The sequence below is a fragment of the Dicentrarchus labrax genome, unplaced genomic scaffold, assembly GCF_905237075.1.
Source record: "Dicentrarchus labrax unplaced genomic scaffold, dlabrax2021, whole genome shotgun sequence".
NCBI lineage: Eukaryota > Metazoa > Chordata > Actinopteri > Moronidae > Dicentrarchus > Dicentrarchus labrax.
In genome coordinates, this window is record NW_026136703.1 from 12,694,343 (window position 1) to 12,719,133 (window position 24,791).

Below are 24,791 nucleotides of genomic sequence, written 5' to 3' on the forward strand. Positions count from 1 at the left end.
ACGGTGATAACTCTTAACTATGAATTGTCAACTGTTAATCAAAGATTGATCTACAGTCTCAGCTGTAATGAACATCTATCAAGACTGTGTGATAAGGCTGAAAACTCCAGAACAAATAAGAGGACTTTAAGCTGAGATTGTTTTACCAACTCCTGTTTCCCTGGTCAAGAATGAACTTGAATTTACAGTAATTAAAGTAAAGTAAAGTACACTTTTGGTTAGTTACTACTTACTACTAGGCCTGAATGCCTGACCCTCACTGTGCAGAACGGTGTATGTACAGAGTATGACACAAGAGGATGATTTCACATTAATCTACTGAAGGGGAGAAACTTTCTTTGTGCTGACCTCAACTTACATGTACAAAAAAAAGCATGATTCTGTGACATTATAACTAGTCAGGGAGCTAATCGGGGTCCAATATGCCACTGAAACAAGTGTGATGTGGAAACTTGAAACCTCCAGTGCACAAACACTGAGAATTTACTTTTCAGGAGACATCTTGTGTTCAGTAGTCAAACTTTTGAAATAAAAAATAATTGCATATTTACAGAATCTAGATTCAATGAGGGATAATCATTAGATGTACTTTTTAAGAATTTTGAACTAGATAATTTAACAGAAAACAGATTATTGTTAAAATAGTATAGTAAAGTATAGTAGTATAATATATAGTCCGGTAATAGTCTGGAGGTGGAAAAATTAAATTCACCATTCACACACGTATAAACTGATGGACATTAGACCACATACCTCCAATTTCGGAGTATTTTTTATTTATTTTTTGGTTGAAGATAATGAAGTCTTCATAGTCAATCAATAATCGACCAATGATCACTATAACTTAATCAGTCAAAATGGCCAACCCTATTTCTTCCCTTGTTGTTCCAAATTACCTTTAAAAAATGTGATAAAAGTTAAAATATTCTATTCCTCCTTTTGCTGGGGACCCTCTACAACCCGCTCAAGGACCCCTGTTGGTCCCTGGACCCCAGCTCGAAAACCAATGCACTATAACACCCAGTGGTCGGCTTTGTTCATATATCCGACCGAAATCACAGTATTAGGGAGCGGCACTTGAAGGCATCACTTCCTGGGAAAGTGGGAGGTGAATGTTGTCAACGTGACTGTCATCGAGTAACGTTAGAGGGGCAGAGAACAGCAGAGCCGTCGGTGCTCCGCTCCGCTGTATCATCGGGACTTGGAAAGTGGCCGGGCGGGGGAGACGGGCAGCCAACCTCGGGATTCATGGAAGATGGAAATAAGTCGTCGTTTTCGAACATCTCCTTTGTACGCCTTTAGAGCCGCGCTGTAACGTTCAGGGACAACTTACCGTACATTGTGTTTTGTACATTTTCCGTTTTTGGAACCCAGCTAGCTAGCTTAGCAACCAACCGCCGATAGTGTCAGACACACAGGTACAGGGGAGAGGAGGAGGGGTTGGTGACAAAGGAGGGTGGCGAGGTAACGATGAACCGCTTTCGAAAGTGGCTGTATAAGCCCAAGGTAAGTTATCTTGCATTCACGGGCTGTGTCAGCTCTGCAGTCTGTCTTCTTTTTTTATTTATTTTTTTAAATGCATAGCTTTGGAGATAGCTAGCCGATCAGTGGGGCTCGCTAGCCGGATCACTTCACCACACATCTGCTAACGTTAGCCGGTGATCCTGATGTTACACTGTGTTAACCAGCAGCTCTCCCTTTGTTGTTGTTGTTGTTGTTGTTGTTGTTGATGCTTTTGTTTTCAAGCGCTAGTCAGCTAACTGTGTTACAGCCTGGCAATGTACACTGAATTATACTGACTCCCTTCAGCTGAAATTGGCATTAATGGTCCATATTGTTGAAGTGAATTTCATTTCATATCGCATATCTCTGTATAACCTCAATAATAATAATAGTAATATGATCATTAAGAGCAGCTACAATATTGATAAAATAATAATAAAAATGGTAATAATGTTGCTGATAATAATGTCAGTCATTTTACAAAATAAGAAAGATATCAAAAGTAAAATAGACAGGAAAGTAAATAAAATGTTATTATGAATTAATTTTGTGGTTATTTTCTCAATTCATTGATTTTTTTTTTTTGTGAAAATAGTCAAAAATAAGAATCACAATTACCTAAAGCCCAAGGTGACGTATTCAGATTGTACATTGAGTAACAGTCCAAAGCCCAAAGATATTTAATTTAATATCACATAAGACAAATAAAACCAGCAAAACCTCCCAATTGAGAAGCTGTAACAAGGTGAAATGTTTGCCATTTAGGCTTTAAAAAATGACAGAAACAACTAATTGATTATCAAAACAGTTAATTATTTTTCTCTAATTGTTTGATTAGATGACTAATTGTTTCTGCTCCGTTGCATTTGAATGGGTTTTATTTGTTTGTTGATTGTAGACATCACCCCGAACTTGCTGTCAAAAGCAAAACGCATCGAATTAACTGCTGCTCGGGACCCAGGACACAACATTTGTAGGCAAAATCGTCACCTATTGTGGTGAGCTGCTAATGGATGTGCTGTGATTCTTTAAATCAAGCTCAGAGTGTGGAAACAGGCCTGACACAGCAGAGGGAGTATTGAAAGCCTGGCCACTGTTTAACATACGGCAACTGCAGCACTTTTTAGGATGAGTGAATATGATTTTTTCTACAGGGAGGGAATTCTTGTTAACTTTTAGGTGGAGAAATAGTAAAATACTGTAAAGGGACAACTTGCATGGAACAGGATGTAACAATACAATACAATATATACTGTTTTTAGTGCTGTATAAAGCAGTTTTACTAAACTGTCACAGATTTTGTGGTCAAGTTGGATTGAGAAACTCCTACCTCATCTACTTATAGAGAATTCTGAGCTTTAGATGTTGTAATATTTAACGTGGGTTTCCAGCCTCTATGTGCTCATAACCTTGTCCCAATTACTCATATGCTCTTATGGAAAGTTTGCTATTTACAGGGAAGACTGAGCAAATATTCTTTTGAAAAGCACTTTGCGAAATGATGCTTACCACTTGTACTACACAGTATTAATGCAGCCTCTTCCAGAGAATGAGTACAAAAAGATTATTATTGTCAACTGCAGGACATTTATATCAGAACATTATGTAAATTAAAAAAAATAAGTCGGTAAACTTTTTGTACTCAATTAAAAACCTTGACTTTTGATAAAGAGACTGAAGGTATAAAGCTTTCGTTTCTAGTCCACACAACAAAGTCCAGAGCAAGTCAACAGACCTGAATAACATTTTAGCATGTTTAATGTATGGCGTCCTTTCAAGGCACACAGAGAGAGGTCGACCTTGCATCACAACTGCTGTAAATTGTAATCCTCGAAAGCAGATTCTTCTATTGATAGAAACTGAGGAAAATATACTGCAGACATCTTCTCAAACAAGCTGGCGAGTGTGGTTTAGTGTTGTCTTCTTTTTGCTTTACATAAGGGTTTGTCAACATGTATTTCTTATTGGCAGTATAAGATGAAAAGTCAGTCTCTCTGGTAAAAGAAGAGTTTCTATATTAAACGATAATAGTAATCTGAGTTTTTGCACCAGTAATGTCAGACAGGGATACAATGAAATGCCTGTGATTATATATTATCCACCTGCTCTTTACCACGGACATGCACCTGCGTCATAACTCTTTTCTCTGTTTGACCATGTTTGCTGTCACAGCATTTTGGTAGTCCATTGTTGGGGTTAGGCCTAAGTGTCGGGGTTCACCAGAGTATTGTCACATTCATGAATGACTACTGACTCCTCGGTGCTGAGCTATTACATCACTGCCTTTTCTGCCAAATCGCAGCCATGGTAGGAATTAGCAGAATTACACATAAGTCTGTGGGTTTTAAATGACCACTTCTGCCTCAAAGGAGTGAAGAGAAAAGTGCTAAAAGCCTCTGTAATTATGCCAATCAGCATGAAAAGACAACAGTAATGAAAGGAGGGTGCAGATCACTTTATGCTCTTGTTACTAAACAGCAGCTAAGCTCGCAAGTAATTTCTCTTTTGCACGGAGAGAAAATATTTCTGTTGTAATTAAAATCTGTGCCCAACCCACATATTCTGGCATTTATAGTTGAACACCGCATAGCGTTGTCATTTTGCATCAACAGTAAGCCGTTTATTATTGAACTATGTTCTCCTGGAGACAGAAAAGTGTTGAATCAGCATGTTCCCTTGACTGAAGCGGCGCTATTGATATTTCCAGAGCTGCTCTTTACCTCCCCAGATAAGTCCCACTGAGGAGGACTTTCTTTTGCCCCTGCTACACAATCCCCTCCCAGTGTGTTAGAGAGTAGTGTGCAGTTCTGTGTGGGACATAATGTACCTGTCTATTCTGCCCGACTCAAAGTGCCAGAAAGATGAATATGTAAGAATGGATTGTCCTGGTCTTCTGTAAGGCTGTAATGGTTAACTCGCTCAAATTGAGGATAAACGTCTGTAAAGGGAGATTTTTCACATTCCCTCCAGGCGTTTAAACTGGTTTAGCTGGTTTTTGTGTGAATAGTTAATCTTGCTCTAGGTATTCTGTGTTATTTTATCTGACTGCTCATCATTTGCTGAACTTCGACTGTTCATTCTGCAGGGAAACGTTTTAAATGGGTAAAAAGAGGCTTTGGATTGGGGGAAATCAGGGGAGAAGTATTCATAAAAATCTGCTTCATCACACATCCCCGCAGCAGTCCCAAACCAAAATGACCTGGCTCAGGTTTCTGAGCAGCCAAAATGGCCACTGTCTCCTCTCCTCTTCGCTCATCAGCTGCAAACTTGCAGAGTGACTGATGGTGAGAGAGAGAGAGAGATGTCAGGAGGCTAAACCTGCATACTTCCTCTGTAGCCTGTGTTCCTCTCTTGGTTGTTATTCCATCAGGCATTCAGGAGCTGACCTTCAGCTCCACACCACCTCATCTGTCAGTGTGACGGGCTCACAGCTCACAACCAGGCCGGGTTGCACTCACCTCCATCTACAGGATGCTACTAATTTGCCTTTCATTCCCCCCCGTCTCCACAACGGACAGTTCAGTGCGTGGGTAGCTGATACTTTCTGCACTCCTCCTTATCGAAATGTCAAACAGATATCGGTGTGTAACAAGGTTGGCTGTTTGCGAGTGTATGAACATGTAATGGGAATGCCTGAATGCTTTGATAAGGTCATCTGACAGGTCACTTGAGAACTAGAAAGAAAATTGTCTTTATTTCAGAAAAACATAATTATAATCATGTGTCATAAATCTTATAAGGTTTGACTATGATAAACTGTTTGTTTCACAGTTTTAGCTTCAGTAGGTAGTAAAATAAAATAAAAATGACATTTGGCTTGTAAAACATTGCAAACATACATCTGAAAGTGACAAAAACTTTTATTTCAGTGAAAAGATAATATCTAGAAATATTAAATCCATACTGGTAGTTGACACAGACGCAAAGCCTGTGCAGTATGATGTAACCCAGTACAATAAAACAACATTTACAGCCATTTAGTTACTTAAAAAAATATCAAATATTATTAAATCGTTATTGGGCTCATCATTTCAGCTCTAAATGAGGGTTTAACCTACATATATTTAATAGTTTAAGGTAAAATCTCATAAAATCATCTGTATACAGAAACAATGGTGTAAAATCATTTGTACACATGTTAATGAAACACGAGGCATAAGTATTTACCGTGGTCATAAATCATTGTCAAGCAACCATAATAGATGCTTTAGAGATGTTTGTCTACACTGTCAGAAAGAAAACCCGACATGTTGACAGCTGATGGTTTCAACAAAGCAACACATTTTTACTTATCATTCACTCAAGAGCCAGTTTTGCCTCTGTTGCCAGCTGTGTGGGCCCTACTTAAAATGCATCAGTTGAATTTGATTTTGAAAGGAAATGTTCGTCTATGAAGAGGTGGCGGTCAGACATGGTTAAAACTGCAGTGATAGTTATTTATGTCTTATTACAAACTTATAGTAGAGTTAAGTTTCATATTCTTAATGCTTTTTATAGAAAATCTGTGACAGTGCTGACGAAAATCCAAGAAACATTTTCAGCAAACCTTCTAGTACATATTGTTTAAAATTCACTGTAGATGGCTCTTTGTACTCTTGTTGTTGATTCTTTTGTGTTGATCAATTTTAAATTAATTTAAAGTTAATTTTAATTTATTTTTTTATTTTTCAATTGAAGTAGTTCTTAGATTGTTAGTAATCATGAAACAACTAATCAATGTACAAAGGACCTTCAGACTAGAGCTGCTAATATTTTGATAATTGATTGTTGAATTGATTGTTAAATCAACCACAAATTCCCACAAATTGCTTGATTCCAGCTTCTTAAAAAACAGGTTCTCTCTTTTATGTAATTTTAAATAAAATATTGTCAGATTTTTATTTGTTTGGAATAAATGTGTAATGTGAAGACATTTTAGAGAACTTTGGGTTCTGTGAAATTATGAGCAAACAATCGAGAAAATAATTGTCAACCTTACTCCTCTTTAATTAGATATGTGTTAATTCAGCTGTAACAGTTAGTTGATTAATCGATTAGTCGGTCCACAGAAAAACTATTTGGGTATTTTTGAGCAAAAATGCCCAGATTCCCTGTTTCCAGCTGATCAAATATGATAATTTGCTGTTTTTCTTAGTCTTAGGCCAATCAGTTAATTAAGACAATAATTGGCAGATTAATCCATAGTGAAAATGATTAGTTGGAGCCCTAAGTGACTCAGTTTAAGTTATTCTTGTCAATATTTAGGTGCTTTTCCAGAGCTTATATGTAAACAAAAATCTCAAATGACAGAAGAATACCTTACACATATTTCATAAAGGTTTCAAGGTTATTTTATTGTCATTTACAATGTAGGGTTGTATAATGAAATTCAGATATTGTACCCTTTATGTGTATCCTAAAACAAAATAAAAATGGATTCATGCGTTTAATTAATCATTTGCATGATGAGCGCCACTTTATTTTTTCGTTGGAAATATTTTGTACTCCGTATTATTGAATCATGGTGATTTCCTCAGTAATGATTGTTCCACTTCTACAGAGTAGAAGTAGCCTGTCTGTGGTAGGTTCTGCTCTTGTTTACATGATTTATTTCACCTTCTTGTTTGCCCTTCATTTGTCATTTTTCACTACCCTGGTTCGCTTGTGAATATTGCTAAGATGCAAGCAGGAGAACTGAGAGCAGGCAAAGCAATTAGGATCTTGTTTTTGCAGAGTTGGTCCTGCACAGTTGGCACAGAGTTGATGGAAGAGGGAACAGCAAACTGCTGAGCAGCGGCCAGCGTGGCTTCATATTTAGCCCCGTTTCTGGAGTTCTTTGTGGATGTCCCATTCTGCTTACCCACCAGCCATGCGGTAATTGATTTGGTGTCAGCTGCCTGGATTTAGAGAGCTGACCCAAGTGCAGATCGAGACAGGCAAGGCGATTGAAGGCCTTTTTAAATTCATTGCAGGATTGGAGAATCAGGGCCCGCTGTCCAAGGTGTGGGGAAGCAATGATTGAAGGAAAGTAGCTGTGGAAGAAGAGTGAGATTTAAAGGTACCACAGAGAATCAGTTAGTCCTGGTATCGACTAAGTGGCTGTGCTCATTTTCTACACCTCGTTTCGTATTGGTAATAATTCATACTGTCTCTGATCAAAGTTTTTTTTTTAATTCCTCTCTTCATTTTTACCAATGATAAACATAAATCCACTCAAGGTGCCCTTTGTCTATATTATAAGTCCGACTATTCTAGGTAGAGCCAGAAAATGAAATGCCACCCCTCCTGCTCAGGGCTCTGTCTTAGCAGCAGGGGAGAATGGGAGGAGAACAGTAGGCCTGTATTTTTGGGATTAGATTTTGGCCTTGGTTACAGTTGGCAGGAGATAAGATGAGAGGATATCGCTCTTTAGCAGCTCTAGTGTTTCTCCTTACTGGATGCTAGGGCTGCGATGAAAAGAAATCCTGAATATTTGACAAATTGATTGAAGATATTCGATAAACATTGGTATTTGAACTCATATTTTAATGATGCAGAGGTGCAGCACATTGGGTATGTTGTGACGGTGAATTTTTGAATAGTGATACAGTCTTTTTTTAAATTTGCTAAAAGATGATGAGGGAAAGATGAATGACAATGTTCATACCGAGTGCTGCTAGGCAAAATAAAGCTTTACTGTGGGTAAAAAGCAGAAAGATGCAAACAGATAACTGCTACTTCTTTATTATTTATCTTGAATCCTGAATCTTAATCTTGAATCTTTATGTATATTTTAGTTCATTTATTACTTACTTAGTCATGCGGTTTCAGGTACAACCCCGTTGCACAAGCATGTCGACAAGTTGAAATACATGTAATCTCCACAGACAGCAATCAAAGATGTGTGTTTGCACAGACGCGTACAGTTGCTGTCCACAGCTGTCAATGTGTATAATTTGGGATAGCCTGGGCATCGCTAGCTCTCAGTCTCTGTTCAGAACAATGAATGGTATGTGGACAAACTTAGCCTGGCTGTGAGTCATGCACATTCTCAACAGTGAAGAGGAGATGTGGGTCAGAATTGTTCAGAGGAAACATGGGTTGGTTTGTTTTGAGTTTCCTTTTGTTCAGTAAAATTCTTAAATGTCAAGCATGCCATTATTTTTTGTTGCTGGTGGTTTTGTGTAAAGATAGGGGACATGCGTCTCCGCCAATCTTCACCAATCTTGTCATCTCTTCCTCTTCAGGGCTCATACTCCACGAAAAATGTCAAGTTGTTGATTTCGTAAAATCTAAAATCTACTTTCCCCTCCGTAGCCACAGTTTAACCGCCAGTTCTGGATTGTATAACCAGATTATTTCTTGCATAAGAACTTCCCTGCAGTTGCTGGGAAGAGGGGTGTCCCCACGTGTCACCACACTACCATCAGGGGATCCTGGACATGCCTTGTGGCCACCTAAATCCTCTGCGCCCCCCTGGGTCACCTCGGCCTGTCATGCTAAACCATGTGCCAGGCACATGCACAAGTCATTGCTTAGTCCAAATGCCAGATTAGTGCAGCCCTCTGAGAAGAGACAAGCACACAGATTATGCCATCAGTCCAGATGGGCAGACCACTCTGAATATATTGAGTCAATGAACTGAGTTAAGTCTGTAGTCTGCTGTGGATCCAACTTTCAGCTGGTCCGTGCAGAAATACTCCTCAGCAGTTTGTGATTAGTGCCGCTGATTTAATTGCACATTTATTTAATAGAAAATCTGTCCAGAATGACTTTAAGACATTTGGAGTTTATGCCTGAAAGGTCATCACAAATAACTTGGTAGCTGCAGAAAACAACAGTGGGGAGAAAGAAACTCCTGATGCAAGCTGAACATGAAAGGAATGTCTCAATACAACTGAACCTACAACACTGCATTTTTAGAAAGATAATACTTTTTATTCTGCCAAACTTAATATAAATAATGGTCGAGAAAGTTTCCTTGTTTGTTACCAAAACGATTGGCTCGCTCTTGCCAAGGCTTTTATGCTGAGTCCTGAATAATAAATAAGGTGATGAACTGTATCCGGCTGCTTTTTTGCCAGTCTGCCAACTGACTGGATAAAGCAGAGTGAACTGGTTTCCCCCCCTACAATGTTTGCCTCTGATCCTTGGAAGGCATCCAGAAGGCAACAAATTGAGCCTGGAATAGAGTATGGAGGGCAGAGACAAGGTTCCTCATAAGTCCCTTAAGTGGGCTCAGTGTGCACGCACCGATGCTATGGACGTTCATGAAGCATTAGCCTGACGGCCTCCATCATCCGAGAGAAATGAAACCCAGAATCAGCAGCTCAAGGAGAAAGCTGGCTGAGATGATGTAGATCGTACAGCAGCAGGCATCTCACGGTAACACGTTTCAATAAGAGTCACACTGTCAACGCACTGTCATTGATTTTAATGGTAAACAAAAGGGACAGAAATTTCACTGAGTCATCGTGAAATTATGTGATTGAGGGGGCTTAACAGTAATTGTCACTCTGGATGAAGTTGTGGGTGCCTAATAGTCTGAAATGATGGGTTTGTGACCGTAATGGATAGAGTTTTTGAGTCATCTCAAAGAGAGAGGGCAGCCAGGACAACTGACAGCAGGAGTATAACAGGAGAGTGGCACGCCACAGGGGACAAGAGCTGAATCTGCTGAATCATTTCCTCACTTACGCAAGGTACAGCTGTCATTGGTGGTGATGACACAACTCGCAAGTTCAGGAGTCAGATCCCCAGATGTTCACACGCTTGCTTTTGTAAAACTGTTTTAATATCCTTATCGGAAGGTGTTGTTTTTTAGCCTCTTAATTTAATTGTTCCCTTTTTTTGTCATCTTATATTTATTTTTCTCAGTCTGTTTTTGCTTTTTTAATAGTTGTAATTGTAAGAGCACATATTTTTTTTAACCATTTACTCTGTATGTGCAAAGTGAAGGCCAATACTGTACTGTGTGACAACACATATTATGTAAGCAGATGAAAACCGCCACTTGTTTCGACAGACAGCTTGCCTTTTTTGCTTTTCAGAGTCTAACATCACCGACTGATAGTCCATGTAATGAGGTAAATATTAACATTCAAGGCTTTAGATTTGAGTTTCAAAAAAAGGATTAGTCTGTATTTTATGACTTATATGGCCCTATCTCTCTTTTGCCGGACCCAGGATTTGGATGCACCAGCTGTTAGAAAGATAGTTTTGCTAATAAAGACTTTTGCGATGTGTCGATTGGTTGCCAGGAAACATCTGTAGTGCTGTCCGATCAAAAGCAGATAACTATGTAAACAAGAAATCACTTAAGCATTACAAGCTTTAACAAAAGTGCCAAATATAGCTGTTTTAGGAGGTCAAACAATATATTAAATCCTACTGCCAGTCCTCTGTAAATGTAGGTATTATATATGCATACACTGTTATTAATCTCCACTTAGTAAACACTTACTTTATAACTAAGCTGAGGTTATAACAGCTGATGCAACTGGCTTCTGGTTCTCCCATTGGTGTCAGAAATGGAGAGGAAGTAGACATCTACACTTTATGAAGTTCAATGATCTGTTTGTATCAGTCATGACTTATTCTTTTCATACCTTTTTTCTAATATTTGATAAATGATTATTCCACAGTGCACCAAACCAAGTAGCTGAAGAATTGCTGCCTATCTAAAAGTAAATCAGCACATCTTGAACATTGCCTGCCTTTTGACTTTTCCCCCCATGATGCAGTGCTGCAGGAATGTTCCCTCTTGTGTGAGGAATGCAGCAGGAGGAGGCTATAGGATGGCATCTGTCTCAAATACTTCTTTTCTTCCTCTGTCAGCATTGGCCTATATGCTTCAGAAATCTCAAAATGAATGCCACCAGGCCTTGTTGTGCCTGCTAGAAAAAGGTCTTTCACTGTGTCTGACTCCTGTTTCCTGTTTGGTCATCATGACATTTGTGGCATACACTCACTCATTGTTGTGTAGTTGTGTAAAGTTCAGTCAAATCTGACTCCTGACTGGTGATATAATTGCCTATCTCACTGTTCAGAGATTAAATTAGGATGGAAAGATAAATACCTAATCTTGTTTTTTTAAAAAGGGGAAATTTGACCATTTTCAGTCAGCTTTGTATCATCACAATGTGGGCAGGATGTGCAAATGTTTAACTTCCCTCCACATTACCTGCACCCAGAGCTCCCCGCTCATTTGCCAGCACAGTCACACTGTCTGTGGCTGTAGGGCTGTTGTTCGAACTACAGCTTGCACTTAGGCATTTTTTCGTATGCACGTGAAGTCGGATCGTCACAAAGGAGCAGGAACATGGAGGGAAGGTGAACATTGTTCATTTGCATATACTACCCACATTGTAACGATACAAAGCTGGTTGAAAATCGGCAAAGTTTCCCTTTGAGGTTTCCTTTGTGCTCAGTTCCCATTACCCTACACATTCAGAAAAAAACACTTGCATGCATTTTCATTATAGTAATTCCAGTGCAGTAATGAATAATACTATTTACAGTTGTCTCTCTTTTTTTTTTTTTAATTTTGCTATAGCACTGTGACTGTCTATTCCCATTCTTCACAGATCACTTGTATATAGAGCATGTATATGACCTTGTTAAGAAAGAACACTAGTGAAGACTGTGAAACACTTGATATATTTGCCAGGTGTAATACAGTCTCAGAATTGCCTATTTATTTTGGATTAGATGCCTTTTCTCCATTGCTCTTTTGAGTAAATCCATAAACATGACATAGCTGAGACATCAAAATTCACACACATGAGCAAAATGGGCAGAAACATTATTGAATTTGCTTTGTGGGACAAACAGGGTTTTATGTCGGCAAGTATCTGCTCTACTGAAGTGTCCTTGGCCAAGAAAGGAAATGGCAATCTGCTCTAATCCAGTGCTCTGCTTTTCTATAACTCACCCTACTGTAGCTCTCAATTACCTGTGGGCAAAACTCAACTATCACACATAAAATAAAATATTACAAATTATTCTTCTTCCAACTGAATTACTACCCAACATAAATATGACTTTTGACAAAAAATAAAGCCTTCCCCATATTAATTAGTATTTAGTCTGATGCCGTGACATATCTCAGTCCTCCAAATAACCTTTAAGATGTTGAAAATATGGTTTTCCCCCTCACAGTAATAATGCGACAAGTACTGCAGCTGTAGGTTATATCTCTGTGTTTTCTCCTTGCTGTTTGTTTCATTATTAATGAGAGAGAGTGAGGGAACAGCACCATGTATCATATTCAGAGAGAGAAAAAGCGAGGACCCACGGGGGGAGCATCACGCAACAGGAAGCACTGCAAACTTAAGGGAAAAGGTCCTGTGAGAGGTTTTCAGTAAATACCAGTATTCAGTTTGACTCCATGAAAAACACTTCCAGACAGTCGACACAAGCCTGGCAAATGAGCCTGTTTACCGGTGTAGCTTTCCCATCTTCCAGTCTGCACAGTCATGCTGTCCTTTTAAGCTCCCGCACCGTCACTGGGTCCATGTGGTTTGTGATGATGCACGTAGGCATGTGGTCGCCATTTTTAAAACCATTAACCTTTCGATCAACGTGAGCCCTCCCCAGGATATGTGTGTGTGTGTGTGTGTGAGTGTGTGTGAGTGCAGTGTTTGTTGGTGTTGTGATTAAAAAAATAGTATCGTGATTGTCCTGTAAATTTTCTCTTTCATTTATTTCATTTTGAGTAAGCAATGAAAATAATCAACGCTTGTGTTTATGTTCTTTGTGCATCTGTGTCTCTTCCCGGCTTTGTGAGTTTTGGCCGGACGTGTTGCTCCCCCAGCAGTGTGAGTGATTTTCAGTGTTGTGCTGCAGCACTGATGGGAGCATGGTGGGAGATAATGACATAAATTCGCTACAATGGCCTGGCTCTTTAATTACACCTACTCTTCTGGGGGGCTTCACACTGTATTAACCTTTGTTAACGCCTCTTGTCGGGACTAAAGCCATTCTTTATCATTGGCTTCCCCATACATCTTGAACGTGTCTTTATGTATGAATTTGTATAACCCGTGTATTGTGGTAGGCCATAAATCACCAGAGTACCTTGGCAAATGGGAGAGCAATCTGTTGTTAAGATGGCCTATACAATGGCCTACTTACCTGGTTTTATTTCTGTCCCTACAGATCTGCAGTATGTTGCTGTATTATGCTGCCTTCATGTTTGTGCTATGTTACCTTGACATAGCTGTTCACCCTATCTCTTCCTCTCTCAGTTTTGTGGTTTATTCGCATGAGATGACTTGAGTTACAATACATTCGTTGCTGGGTATGTACAATGTGGGTGAAACTCTGCTGACTTAAATACTCCACCTGTTAACATAAGGCGCTGTAGTAGCATAGTGTTGTTGTAACCAGGAGACTTACTGAGCATAATATGTCACTCATGTGTTGACTTGCCCACAGTAAGAAAAACACTAAACATGAAGCTGGTTTTCTGGAGCCAGCAGCTGTCCATGCCTGACACTGTATTTCACTCATGCAGAGCTCTAAACAGTGCAGACCTTAATTCCCCCAAGCACTATACGTGGAAACGAGTGTAATGAATGAACACAGGAACTTCAAGCAGGTCAAGAGTGATATTTCTCACTCTGTTCATATCTCTCACAGTTTATTAAAACATGAGATTCTGTACCAGTTATCCCCTGATAGCAGATACACAGCACAGTGTCACAGGGAGACTTCCAACTTATCTTGGCTTGGCCTGTACTCTGTTTACAGTTAAATAGCAGTCTTGTTTGCCCTGATGTCCAGTCATTTCCTCTGTAAATATTGTGTTGTTTTGAGATGTAAGGTTCGGTCACACGGCTCTTGGCGGTCTGATATTTCTGGCCACAGCTTAGGAACAAGTTAGTAACTCAAGTAACTTTTAACCACAGGATTGCTCTGATGGGAAGGATGTTCGCTGACTCAAAGATGTTCCTATATATATTTAATATGGTGGTGGCGTATGATTGGAAATCAGCAGATATTGCCAGAGTAACATCCAGCAACTACAGTTTTCATGAAACTGTATCTGACATTTGGAGACGTCATCCTGAGCTTTAAGAAGTTGTGATCTAATTGATCAATTGAGAACATAATTGACAGATGAATTGCTAATGAAAGTACCCTTATTTGCAGCCCTAGTGCAAACTACTGTACTTTGTGGTATCAATTAAGCGCACATGTGAACTCGGTCATATAAAATATAGAGAGTGGTTAGACTGTTTTCAAGCCCAATAATTTTAATTGATCATATTTTTTTTGTTTTTTCAGAAACTGCTATACACGTTATTGAAAATGACCTCCTTGTGTCTCTTTGTGTTTCTGTGCAGAGGACAGACCCTCAGCTCCTGGCCCAGTTCTACTATGCTGATGAAGAGCTGAATCAGGTGGCCACTGAGCTGGATGGCCTCGACGGCAGGAAGGACCCTCAGAGATGTACCCTGCTGGTCAACCAGTTCCGATCTTGTCAGGTCAGCAAGGAGAAACCAACACACTCACTGTCATCATCTTCCTACGCCTTAATTTCACTAAGGAAACATTCTAGTCTGTTTCAATTACTGTTGTTATTTCATTCATTCATTCATTATAAATAATGGATAAAAATAGCCCTTAAGTGGAGTAAAGCTTTTCCTTTTCATACTGGCCATTAAAAAATCCCTTCCTAATGAGCTTTCCATGGTGGACAAAAACCACAGTCCTCATTTTGTATAAAAATGTATTCAAAAGTTTATCTAAAGTTACTACGAGGCTTGTGAATCTATCCGGTAAATGAACCCCCAGCTTGGATTTGACTCTGAGCCACAAATTCTTATGTTTACTCTCGATCCTTTTCATTTACACAGTCACCTGACTGGAGCTTGGTAATAAAAATAGACAACACCCTTATCACCCCTTTTTGGATACAGGCGTGGTGATAGGACTGTTGCCTTACCAAATATTGCTCGCCCGGGTTCTTATATCAAGTAGTTTTGCTGATAAGACGAGATAAGTAGACATTGTTTAGACTTTGTGTGTCATGTGGGTTATTAGTAAATGGTTACAAGAGCGGTTTCTTTTGTAAGAGGCTTTTTATAACTGTAGCTTTGATTGAGGTAATGTGTTAATAATTGGACTCTTAAGTCTATGCAAAAAGTGCTGAATGAAACACAAACTGGGAGTCATATGATATGTTGATATGGAAAGTTATTGCATGTGGTGATACAGGGTATTGTTTCAGGTCTTTATGTGGTCAGGGCTGAGTGGAGCTTAGAAGGTGATGCATGAGTGATGGCTGCCATGCTGCATCATGCTGAGAGCAAGCTGGAGGTGGTGGAGGAGAGGTTGTCATCTGGCCCGTTGTTAGCCCCCCCCCCCACTCCCACAGCACACAGGGGAGAACCACTTAATAAGGTCATCACTTGATCCCCGACTGTTCTGTCTTTCTCCCCTCTATCTTTCCCTCTCCCAATCTGTCACCTTGTTTTTCTTCTCAGTTTCTTTTTCTTTTCATTCCTCTGGTGCTTTTCTTCCTCTTTCCTCTTTTTCTGAATTTATAATGCTTTTCAGCAGTTGTAAATGACTAGCTGTTTTTAGGATGCGTCTGTACCTCAGATTAGATTTTCTCACCCTACAAGTTGCAGTGAAAATGTTTTAACGGCAAACTCTCAGCACTTGTATGTACAGAGAGGTGTCATTTCAGTGGCGTGTGACCTCATGCGTTTTGCAGAATGAATTAAGCAGCATGATACTCTATAGCCCCAAGGCCCCAAGAATAGAAGGCAAGTGCACTCAAGCCAGAATTTTGCACTTGAACCTGCCACTGCAGCTATCGGCTCTTATTCATGGGCCTCTGTGGGGGTTTCTGGCATGCTGCTCATATTATGATAGCACGGCTGTTCTTACAGTGTGGCTTGCTGGAACAGGCGGGCGAGTATTTTGTGTGTGTTTGAGATGGACAGAGATTAAGTTGGACGGCATACTCAAGAGACAGAAGAAGAGAAAGGGTCTGAGATAGACTGTGAAACGAGTGAGAGATAAGCTGAAAAAAAAAGGATAAAAGCCAGTGTTTTGTGACTCTGGCGTGTCAGGTATCACGCAGGAATCACTACCTCTGAATGATTTGAAACCAACAGTAGTGAAGGTTATCACCGGTGTCCCCTGCTGGGAGATGCTCACAGACAGTGGAGTGGTACTCACACCGGGCCAAGACACACACACAGCACACAGGAATCGGTGGTTAAGCCCTCGTTCTCAAAGCTTTTTAATCTTTCTCCTCGGGGCGAGCTGAGAAAGACGCAGTGCTGTGCCTGACAAGATTACAGTGCACAGTGCAGCTGCGGTTGAGTGAAAGGCTCATTGTAAGTCATTGTTATGGCTGTTGTACATGCCAGCGGCACATAAGCTCTTGATTAGCCCTTGCTGTGTGTGACACTGCATTTTCACTGCTGGAATTATGGGCTTTAGTTCAGTGTTTTTATTGAAGGAGAATGTAGCTGCGAGGCCCGTAATGGTCTCATGTGCTTGTCAAATTGTTTTCATTCACTTCCTAATCAATGGTGTTTAAACGCTCCAATACAATGGCCTTGGAAGAGGTGAAGCTTGGACTATTAACCAACATTAGTTAATCAAAGTAAACACTGAGAAAATTGCTTTTCATGAACAGATTCTGACTCACTCGTGTTTACTCGTGTAACTAGTTTGTTCAATTTTGTTTTCTGTCACTCTTGTGCTTATCTGCAGGACAATGTGTTGAACATTATCAATCAGATCATGGATGAATGTATCCCCAACGACCGGGCCAACAGAGACTTTTCTGTGAAGTTCCCCGAGGAGATTCGTCATGACAACTTGGCAGGGCAGCTGTGGTTTGGAGCTGAAGTAGGTATTCCCTCCAGCGTCAGTCTGGGAGAAAACAACCTTATACAAGGTCTACACACATGCAAAAAAATACTTTACAGTTGTGGTGTTTCTTGATTGTTGAGCGTGCCATTTTAAACATAATTGGTCTGTTTCACCTTCTGTGCAAGGCGAGATCATTAATGATGTACGTGTTCTTCTGCAGTGTTTGGCTGCCGGCTCTATCATCATGAACAGGGAGATAGAGAGTATAGCAATGAGACCCCTGGCTAAGGACCTCACCCGCAGCCTGGAGGAGGTACGCAACATCACCAGAGATCAGGCCCTGCGAGACCTCAACTTGTACACGGACCGCATGAAGGACGCATTGCGACATTTCGACAGCCTTTTTGCTGAGTTTGAGCTCAGGTAAATGAAGAACCAGACAATTGTAAAAAAGTTGAATCGACATTATTGTCCTCTCAAGGACTTTTTGGTGCCAAAAACTCTAAACAAAGCTGTGAATGTCTTACATTTCATTTTCCTTTTCTTCTATTGCCAGTTATGTGTCAGCCATGGTGCCTGTGAAGTCTCCCAAAGAATACTATGTACAGCAGGAGGTGATTGTGCTCTTCTGTGAGACTGTGGAGAGGTGAGCTTACAGTGGAACAAACATTTTAAAGAATTACAGCCTATAGAGGACTGCTGTCTTCGTCTGAAATTTACCAGAATCGAAATAATTTGCGGAGATAACGTGGTTAATTTTTTTTATTGTTTCCCCCTGTGCTCAGGGCCCTGAAGCTGAGCTATCTTACACAAGACATGATCGATGACTATGAACCCGCGCTGATGTTTACAATTCCCAGACTAGCCATTGTGTGGTAAGTGTTGCCTGTCTTCTCCATTCTTCCGCCCACTTCTTTGTTTTCTTGTCCCGCCTGGCCTCTCACAGAATTTTAAACATATTTTTTAGTGGGCTGGTTGTGTATTCAGAGGGACCTCTCAACCTCGACCGAAAGTCAGAGGACATGTCTGAGCTCTTCAGACCTTTTCGCACTTTATTGAAGAAAATCAGGTACAGTCTGTGAATATTTAACATCACAAAAAAAGATATTTCATCTTTTTTCCCTCTATCAGTATGTTACAACTATCTTAAAATGATTTTGCAGAGACCTGCTACAGACCCTGACTGAGGAGGAGTTGATTACGCTAGAGAGGAACTTGTGCATCTCTCAGGACGGGGAGTTGTCCACAAACAGCGCACCAGCTCCAGTCCAAGAGAATCAGTCATCCTGCAGCCCTGCTAATGACACCTCCAAGGGAGACAGTGAGGGGGAGCAGGAGCATCTGGCTCTATTTGTCTGTCCCAGCCAGGAGGAGGAACCGGCGGAAGTGGAAAAGGGCTGGGAGGAGGTGGAAACCGAGAGGGGGGAGGAGGAGCAGGAGCAGGGCCTGCTGTGTGAGGAGGCAGAGGAGGCTGAGTTGGCCTGCTCCATGCAGTACGATGAGGAGGAACTGGAGCAGCTCAACATGATGGTGTACCGCGTGGGAGACGAGATGTCCACCCTTTTGTCGCCTCCCAGCCAGGGTCAGTCCCCGGCACACCATCCCCAAAGAGGACAGGCGGGAGTTTCCAGTGGTGCTTCCAGCACTGAGGCCTCTCCCCGCAGGCTCTTGGTAAGCCGGGGAAGGACAGGCATCTATGTAGAGGAGGAGGACAGGGTCTTCCTCATGGATGACCTGGACGCAGCAGGAGACAGCATCACCAGCATCTCAAAAGAGGCCTGTAGTTGTGTCCCCTCTCCTTCCAAAGCATCAGAGGCTGCCCGTCCTGTGCAGCGCAAGCCGGGCCCACGGCCAGACTTTACCAGGAATGGCTGGTACTCTGAGGCCCAGTCAGAGCAGCCCTGCCCACAGCCACGCAGCCAGAACACACACTGTCCTAATGCAAAGCATCCTCCTTGCACCTCTGCTCCCGGCTCTGAACCTCTACCTTACACCAATGGGTGGGAGGTGGGTTTGGAGGGGACAGCGTCTGAAACAGCCGAGGTCATCGCCCACCGTATGGGTGGGATGAAGCTGTCTGCAACGGTCATCTTCAACCCTCGCTCCCCCAGCTTGACGGAGCTGGCTGTGGACAAGTTGCTACTGCCGCGGCCCGTCCCCTCTGAGATTGAACCCTGCGGCCCCCTGGTGGCCACTCACTGCCTGCTCAACTCCTGCGTCTGCTGCGGGAGCTGTGAGGACAGCCACGAGGATGCCATCACCACAGAGACCACTGGTCTCGGGTTAGGCCTCGCCCTGGGATTGGACAAACACTGTAAGACAGCAGCCCCCAGTACCGTCATCCAGTCTTCTGCTTGCCGGCTGCCCCCTCGAGTTCCCGAGCCTCGTAGTATGGGTGAGCTTGCCCAGTTGACTCCCCCTTCTTCCTGCTGCTCTGCAGACACCCTGGAAGAGGATTCAAACTTCCAGTTCTGTGAGAAGTGCCTGGTGGTGGCTCCAGGGCCGGGGCATCACCCTCAGGACTTTGGCTCCAGCGGAGGGGATGGACCCTCCCCTTGCAACCACCAGCTGGGGACTGAAAAGAGGCAGCAGGCCAGTGGAGGCTGTCACAAGGAGACGGATAAGGACAAGCCAGGAACTAAAGACTCAAAGAGGGACACCAAAGAGGACAGCAGGAGGAACTCAAGGTATGCTGCCATATCTATGAGTCATTTCATTTATCAGCTCTTTGATTTATGTTGGAGTTATCTCTTTTCTTTGGAGGACTTAAGACCTCAGCTTGCTCTTGCTTCATCATAAATATCTGTTTTATTTCGTCATATATTTAGAATTATCCTGTTGCTTTCATCAATTGCGTCTCATTTTGCACTTTGCCTTATGTTGCCTTAATTATATACCAGTATGTTTTTTTTACCATTGTGATTGTTCTGTTCTTTTATTTCTCCTTTTTTTTCATTTTTACTATCGGTTGTTTTTAGTTTTCAGAACTCTCCCCTCAGCTCTGTGTCAGGTAGTGACTGTGAGAGTGTGTCGGTCACCACATGTAGTCTGTCAAGCAGTGCATACACTCCCAGGTAACTAATCACTCATGAAAGTGTGTCACTGTCATATGTTTGTGAGGTTTTTTCCCTGCCCACGCTCTGATAGTAACTAAAAAGTCCTTGTATAATAGATGAAAAGATTTCTTTGTTCATATCCAGTCTTTATTCCATCTTTTGTTCTCATTCAGCCATTGATTGAAGTGTCAGTCACTCCTTCCTGTATGGGCTACAGGTGACAGCATTAATTTGCCCCTTGGCTTATACTGTAGATTTAATTAGGCAGATGCTGAGTATTGATGTTCAGTATAGTCATGGTAAAAGCAAATGCCCTATATACAGGGAGTGAATTTGTTTCCTTTTCAACCTTCATTTTATATACTACATTCTTCATGTTAACTTAAAATTTACCATGGATAAAACATGAATGTGTAAATTATATTTGAAGAGTTCAGGAAAAATAACAACGATCTTTGCCCTGTCGCTCTTCCCTCCCTGCAGTCCTGTCAGCAGTCTGACCCCCAGCTCGGGGACGTCTGAAGACCTGGACCATCAGGAGATCCAGCTGGCCCTGCAAAATGCCAAGATGGCTGCCAGGAACAAGATCCGATCACGCTTCCACAGCAGCAGCGACCTCATCCACCGTCTCTTTGTTTGCATATCAGGTAAAAGCTCTCACTCTTTATACATCGCTCTCCCTCCTTCTCTTTGTCTTTCCCGTGCTGATATCCATTTTGTGTTGCAGGTGTTGCTGATCAGCTGCAGACCAACTATGCTAGTGACCTTCGCAGCATCCTCAAGACTTTGTTTGAAGTCATGGCAACCAAGTGTGAGCAGGGTGACAACGACAAGCAAAAGAAAGGTGAGGAACACGTCTTGCATATACAATATGTCATGGCACATTGTCTTTCCCTTATTAATATAATACACACATAATTCAAAACTGCCTCAGTGCCACTAAAAAGAAGCCCAGATGCTCTACACAAACTTCTTTGGCCCTGTTTCTTAAAATATAAAATGTGCTTGTAATGATTATTCTTGTCTGTAAACTGTACGTTCATTGTTATTGCTGTTGTTGGATAGTATGTATACTTTTATAATAGCAATGTATTAAGTCACAATATGAAAGGGGACGCTCTTAGTGATGAACCTACAGAGAATCATCAGAAGAATCTGCAGCTCCCTTCAGTTTTACAGAGCTTTATAGTAGGTTTCATCTCATAGTTCAGCTTTTATTTTTAATAATGGTTCTCTCTCATCTCTTTGATAGAGTAGTTTTCTGCAAGAGCAGGCAGCTGTTTAGAGAAAAAGCTCTACAAACCCACTGTACACTAAAATACACTGCAAAAGCCCCTCCTTTAACCTTTAATCATATTGCATCTTGACTACTGTAATGCCTCCTCACATGCCTCATGCCTCAGCTAGTCTCCATCACAGTGTCTCTAACTGTCAACAACCAGTCACACACTACACCAGTTTTAGTCTCTTCTTCTATGGTCTCCAGCAGGTCCTGTTCTGCGTAGTGCAGTGTTGGAGGACTGTGCTCTCTGTCAGGAGACCATATCTTCTTCGGAATTGGCAGCTAAGGCCCGGGAAGGCCAGTTCGAAGGTCAGGAAATCCACAAACAGACTCACTCAAAGTTTAGTTAAAATGTCAGCATGTTCCTTTCCCTGCACTAATGTCTAGACAGGCCTGCTTTATGTTAACTGTTTCTCGTTGGCTCTGTGTAGACCCTCCAGACTGGGTGCCTGATGAAGCCTGCAACTCCTGCATTGCCTGCAAGGCTCCCTTCACTGTCATTCGCAGGAAGCATCACTGTAGAAGCTGTGGAAAGGTACGTTGACTGGGGGGGGGTCATTGATCAACTGATCACATTGTGCGTCGTCATCATATGGATAATAACTGATGCATTACATGTTTCATTTCAGATCTTCTGCTCTCGCTGCTCCTCCCATTCTGCTCCTTTGCCCAGATATGGTCAGGTCAAGCCTGTCAGGGTGTGCACACACTGTTACATGTTTCATGTCACGCCCTTCTACAGCGACAAGGCCGGCATCTGACCCCAGATCATCATCACCAAAAGCACACAGTCCACCACAACAAGAGCATATGCAACAGACAGATCCACAGCTGTGTACAAAGCAAAAGCCACACTGCTCTGGTTTAGCTGAATGGTCCTCATCGAACCTGCTCAGCAAGGCTTCAGAGTAAGGCCATTCCAGATGACAGAGCAGAGAGATGAGACACACGCAGCCGCAAGTGATGATTCGCCCTGTTTCTGTTGCTTCAGAGAGACTGGTGCATCAGTGGGAACCAAAGGGTTTGATATCAGTGCCCAGCCAACACACACAAATTCACAAATGCCTGTCTGAATGAAGAGGTGCAAAAGGGAGAGGGGATAAACAGGCAATAACAGCTGAACTGGCATTGTGCAACAGTCCTCTGTAGCAGTTTGCAGCACAAAATCAGAACAGGCCACCTTGTTTGTTTTGTTGCTTTAGGTGTAAATGAAAGGACTTGTGACATATTTTCCTATGCTTTAGCGAGCTTCCTACATTTGTGCCAGAGCTCCCACGGGACTCGGATTACTCAAAAGAATGTAAGTCACGATAACCATGTAAATAAGGATAATTCTGGTAATAGCTACACTACAATGTCAACAGTAAATGGTTGCTGTTTATGTGGGAACTGGAAAGCAATCTCCACCCAGCTACCAGTCCCAGTAAAGCAAAAATGAAAAACTGACAGCTTTTATATTGAGATTCTTTCAATGGCAATGAATGTGTAATTGTGTAAATCACTTTGTGACATGGGGTCTCGGTACCAACAAGTTTGACCCACCTCTTGATGGCAATGGGCTGTGCCCCTTGCTTTTACAGTTGCACCATGGCATGTTTAGTCTTCTCTGGGACTCCGCTGCACACCGAGATGGATAAAAGGGATTCCTTAGTCATCACTGTCAGGTCTTGAAGGCCCCCTAGTGGAGAGTTGACCTCTCTTCGCCATGTTGTGAACAATTTGTTCTGAACCAGAGGCCTTCTCAGGTGCTGGCCTACAGACTACAGGCCGATTATTGCCCATTGATTTCTATTCCTCACTCTCGATTCAGTGCAATATTGTGACTACTACCTGCAATGGTCCTGCACATTTTAGAGACAACCCTTTGCTATTTAGATTGTAGTTCTAGGCCATTTATTAAGAGAAGATTGATTGGGGTTTACACTAAATTATTTCCACCTTTGGCTCTGGTGGTACTGTTGGACAGGAACAAATGTTTTGTTCCTGGACTGACATCATTTGCTCCTGACTTCCTTTCTGCTCTTGAATCTGCTTCCATTGCAATGACGGCATACACAGTATCTTCCATGCTCATTATATATATATTACAGTTTGAACATCTGAGTGGTCTGAAGTGGCCCATCTACAAATATGGACCTTTGAGCGACATTGATGAACTATCACATTATGTCCATTCTGCTCTGATGTAAAGCAGTTTCTCAGGCATTACATAATCAAAATCACTCACCTACTGTTGGATCAATCCTATTTTCATCAAAGAACATATAAACTCACTTTGCAAAGATATGTTTTTTTTTTTCTTTTATAAAGAACAAAAATAATGTATGAAGCTATAATTACTTTAATGTAAAATACAAGGAATCATGCAGTAATTAAAGGGCGGGATATCCTATTATTGTTTCAGAGCTTTGTCTTATTTTGTAAAATTCCAGGACATTTCCATGATAAGAGCTGTGTGAAATATTCAACAAACAAATAATGTTATATAGTTTTAAATGCGATGTATATTGAAATAAATTACTTTTTCCTGTTTAAAAATGTCGACTGATCACTTCTCTTTACTTTTACAGCTAAGTATTCTTGCTTTGAAAATGCCTTGCAGCCTTTAATTTATAATGCCATACTGATGTACAGCTCCACAGGCTATGAAGTTAAGACACAGAACACTGAGATGGTTCAAACCTTTAATAGTTCAGTATCGTTTTTACAACCCTTTTTATTGGGGTTTTCAGAGTCAAACACCCAGTTGGAAACAGGAACACTTGTGTGAGTATAAAGAAATAAAAAATACAATAAGATCATAATAAATAGAGGCTATGGGAAGGGCTAGTGTGCTGTTATTGAAGTGGTCTATCAAGGGTTGCCAGATCTGGTAGAATAATTAGTTAAGTATCTTTCTGATTTGAATAATGACTGATTGAATGACTGATTGAATACTGATTGAATACATCATACTAGATGTTCATTTACAGCTTGGGGCTATTTTAGTTACTATTTATCAGCTTTTCCTGCCACTTGAGTGGGCAGTGTGGGCCTAGTCATCAGATGAGCAACACCCTGCTTAGTTGAATTTCTGAGTTTTGTGGAGAGTTGCAGTGACGCATTATTAGAGCTTCAGATCCCACGTAAAACACGCAGAAAGATCAGTTCGC

The 24,791-nt window shown here is 41.4% G+C and overlaps 1 protein-coding gene across 3 annotated transcripts; it reads left to right on the forward strand.

Moving 5' to 3' along the window:
- Positions 1–1,132: 1,132 nt before the first annotated feature.
- Positions 1,133–24,177, forward strand: zfyve28 (zinc finger, FYVE domain containing 28). Of its 3 annotated transcripts, none has more exons than XM_051393098.1 (14): positions 1,133–1,506; positions 14,811–14,951; positions 17,200–17,337; positions 17,522–17,724; positions 17,858–17,947; positions 18,087–18,176; positions 18,269–18,370; positions 18,465–19,988; positions 20,280–20,375; positions 20,841–21,004; positions 21,085–21,201; positions 21,847–21,948; positions 22,071–22,174; positions 22,269–24,177. In XM_051393098.1, the coding sequence occupies exons 1-14, from the start codon at positions 1,471–1,473 to the stop codon at positions 22,398–22,400; spliced, it is 3,039 nt and encodes a 1,012-aa protein (XP_051249058.1). In that variant the 5' UTR covers positions 1,133–1,470; the 3' UTR covers positions 22,401–24,177. The 3 variants fall into 3 exon arrangements, with proteins under 3 accessions (XP_051249058.1, XP_051249051.1, XP_051249067.1); XM_051393091.1 differs by having other exon boundaries at positions 1,134–1,506; positions 21,844–21,948; XM_051393107.1 differs by lacking the exon at positions 20,280–20,375 and having other exon boundaries at positions 1,134–1,506; positions 21,844–21,948.
- The last annotated feature ends 614 nt before the right edge of the window (positions 24,178–24,791 follow it).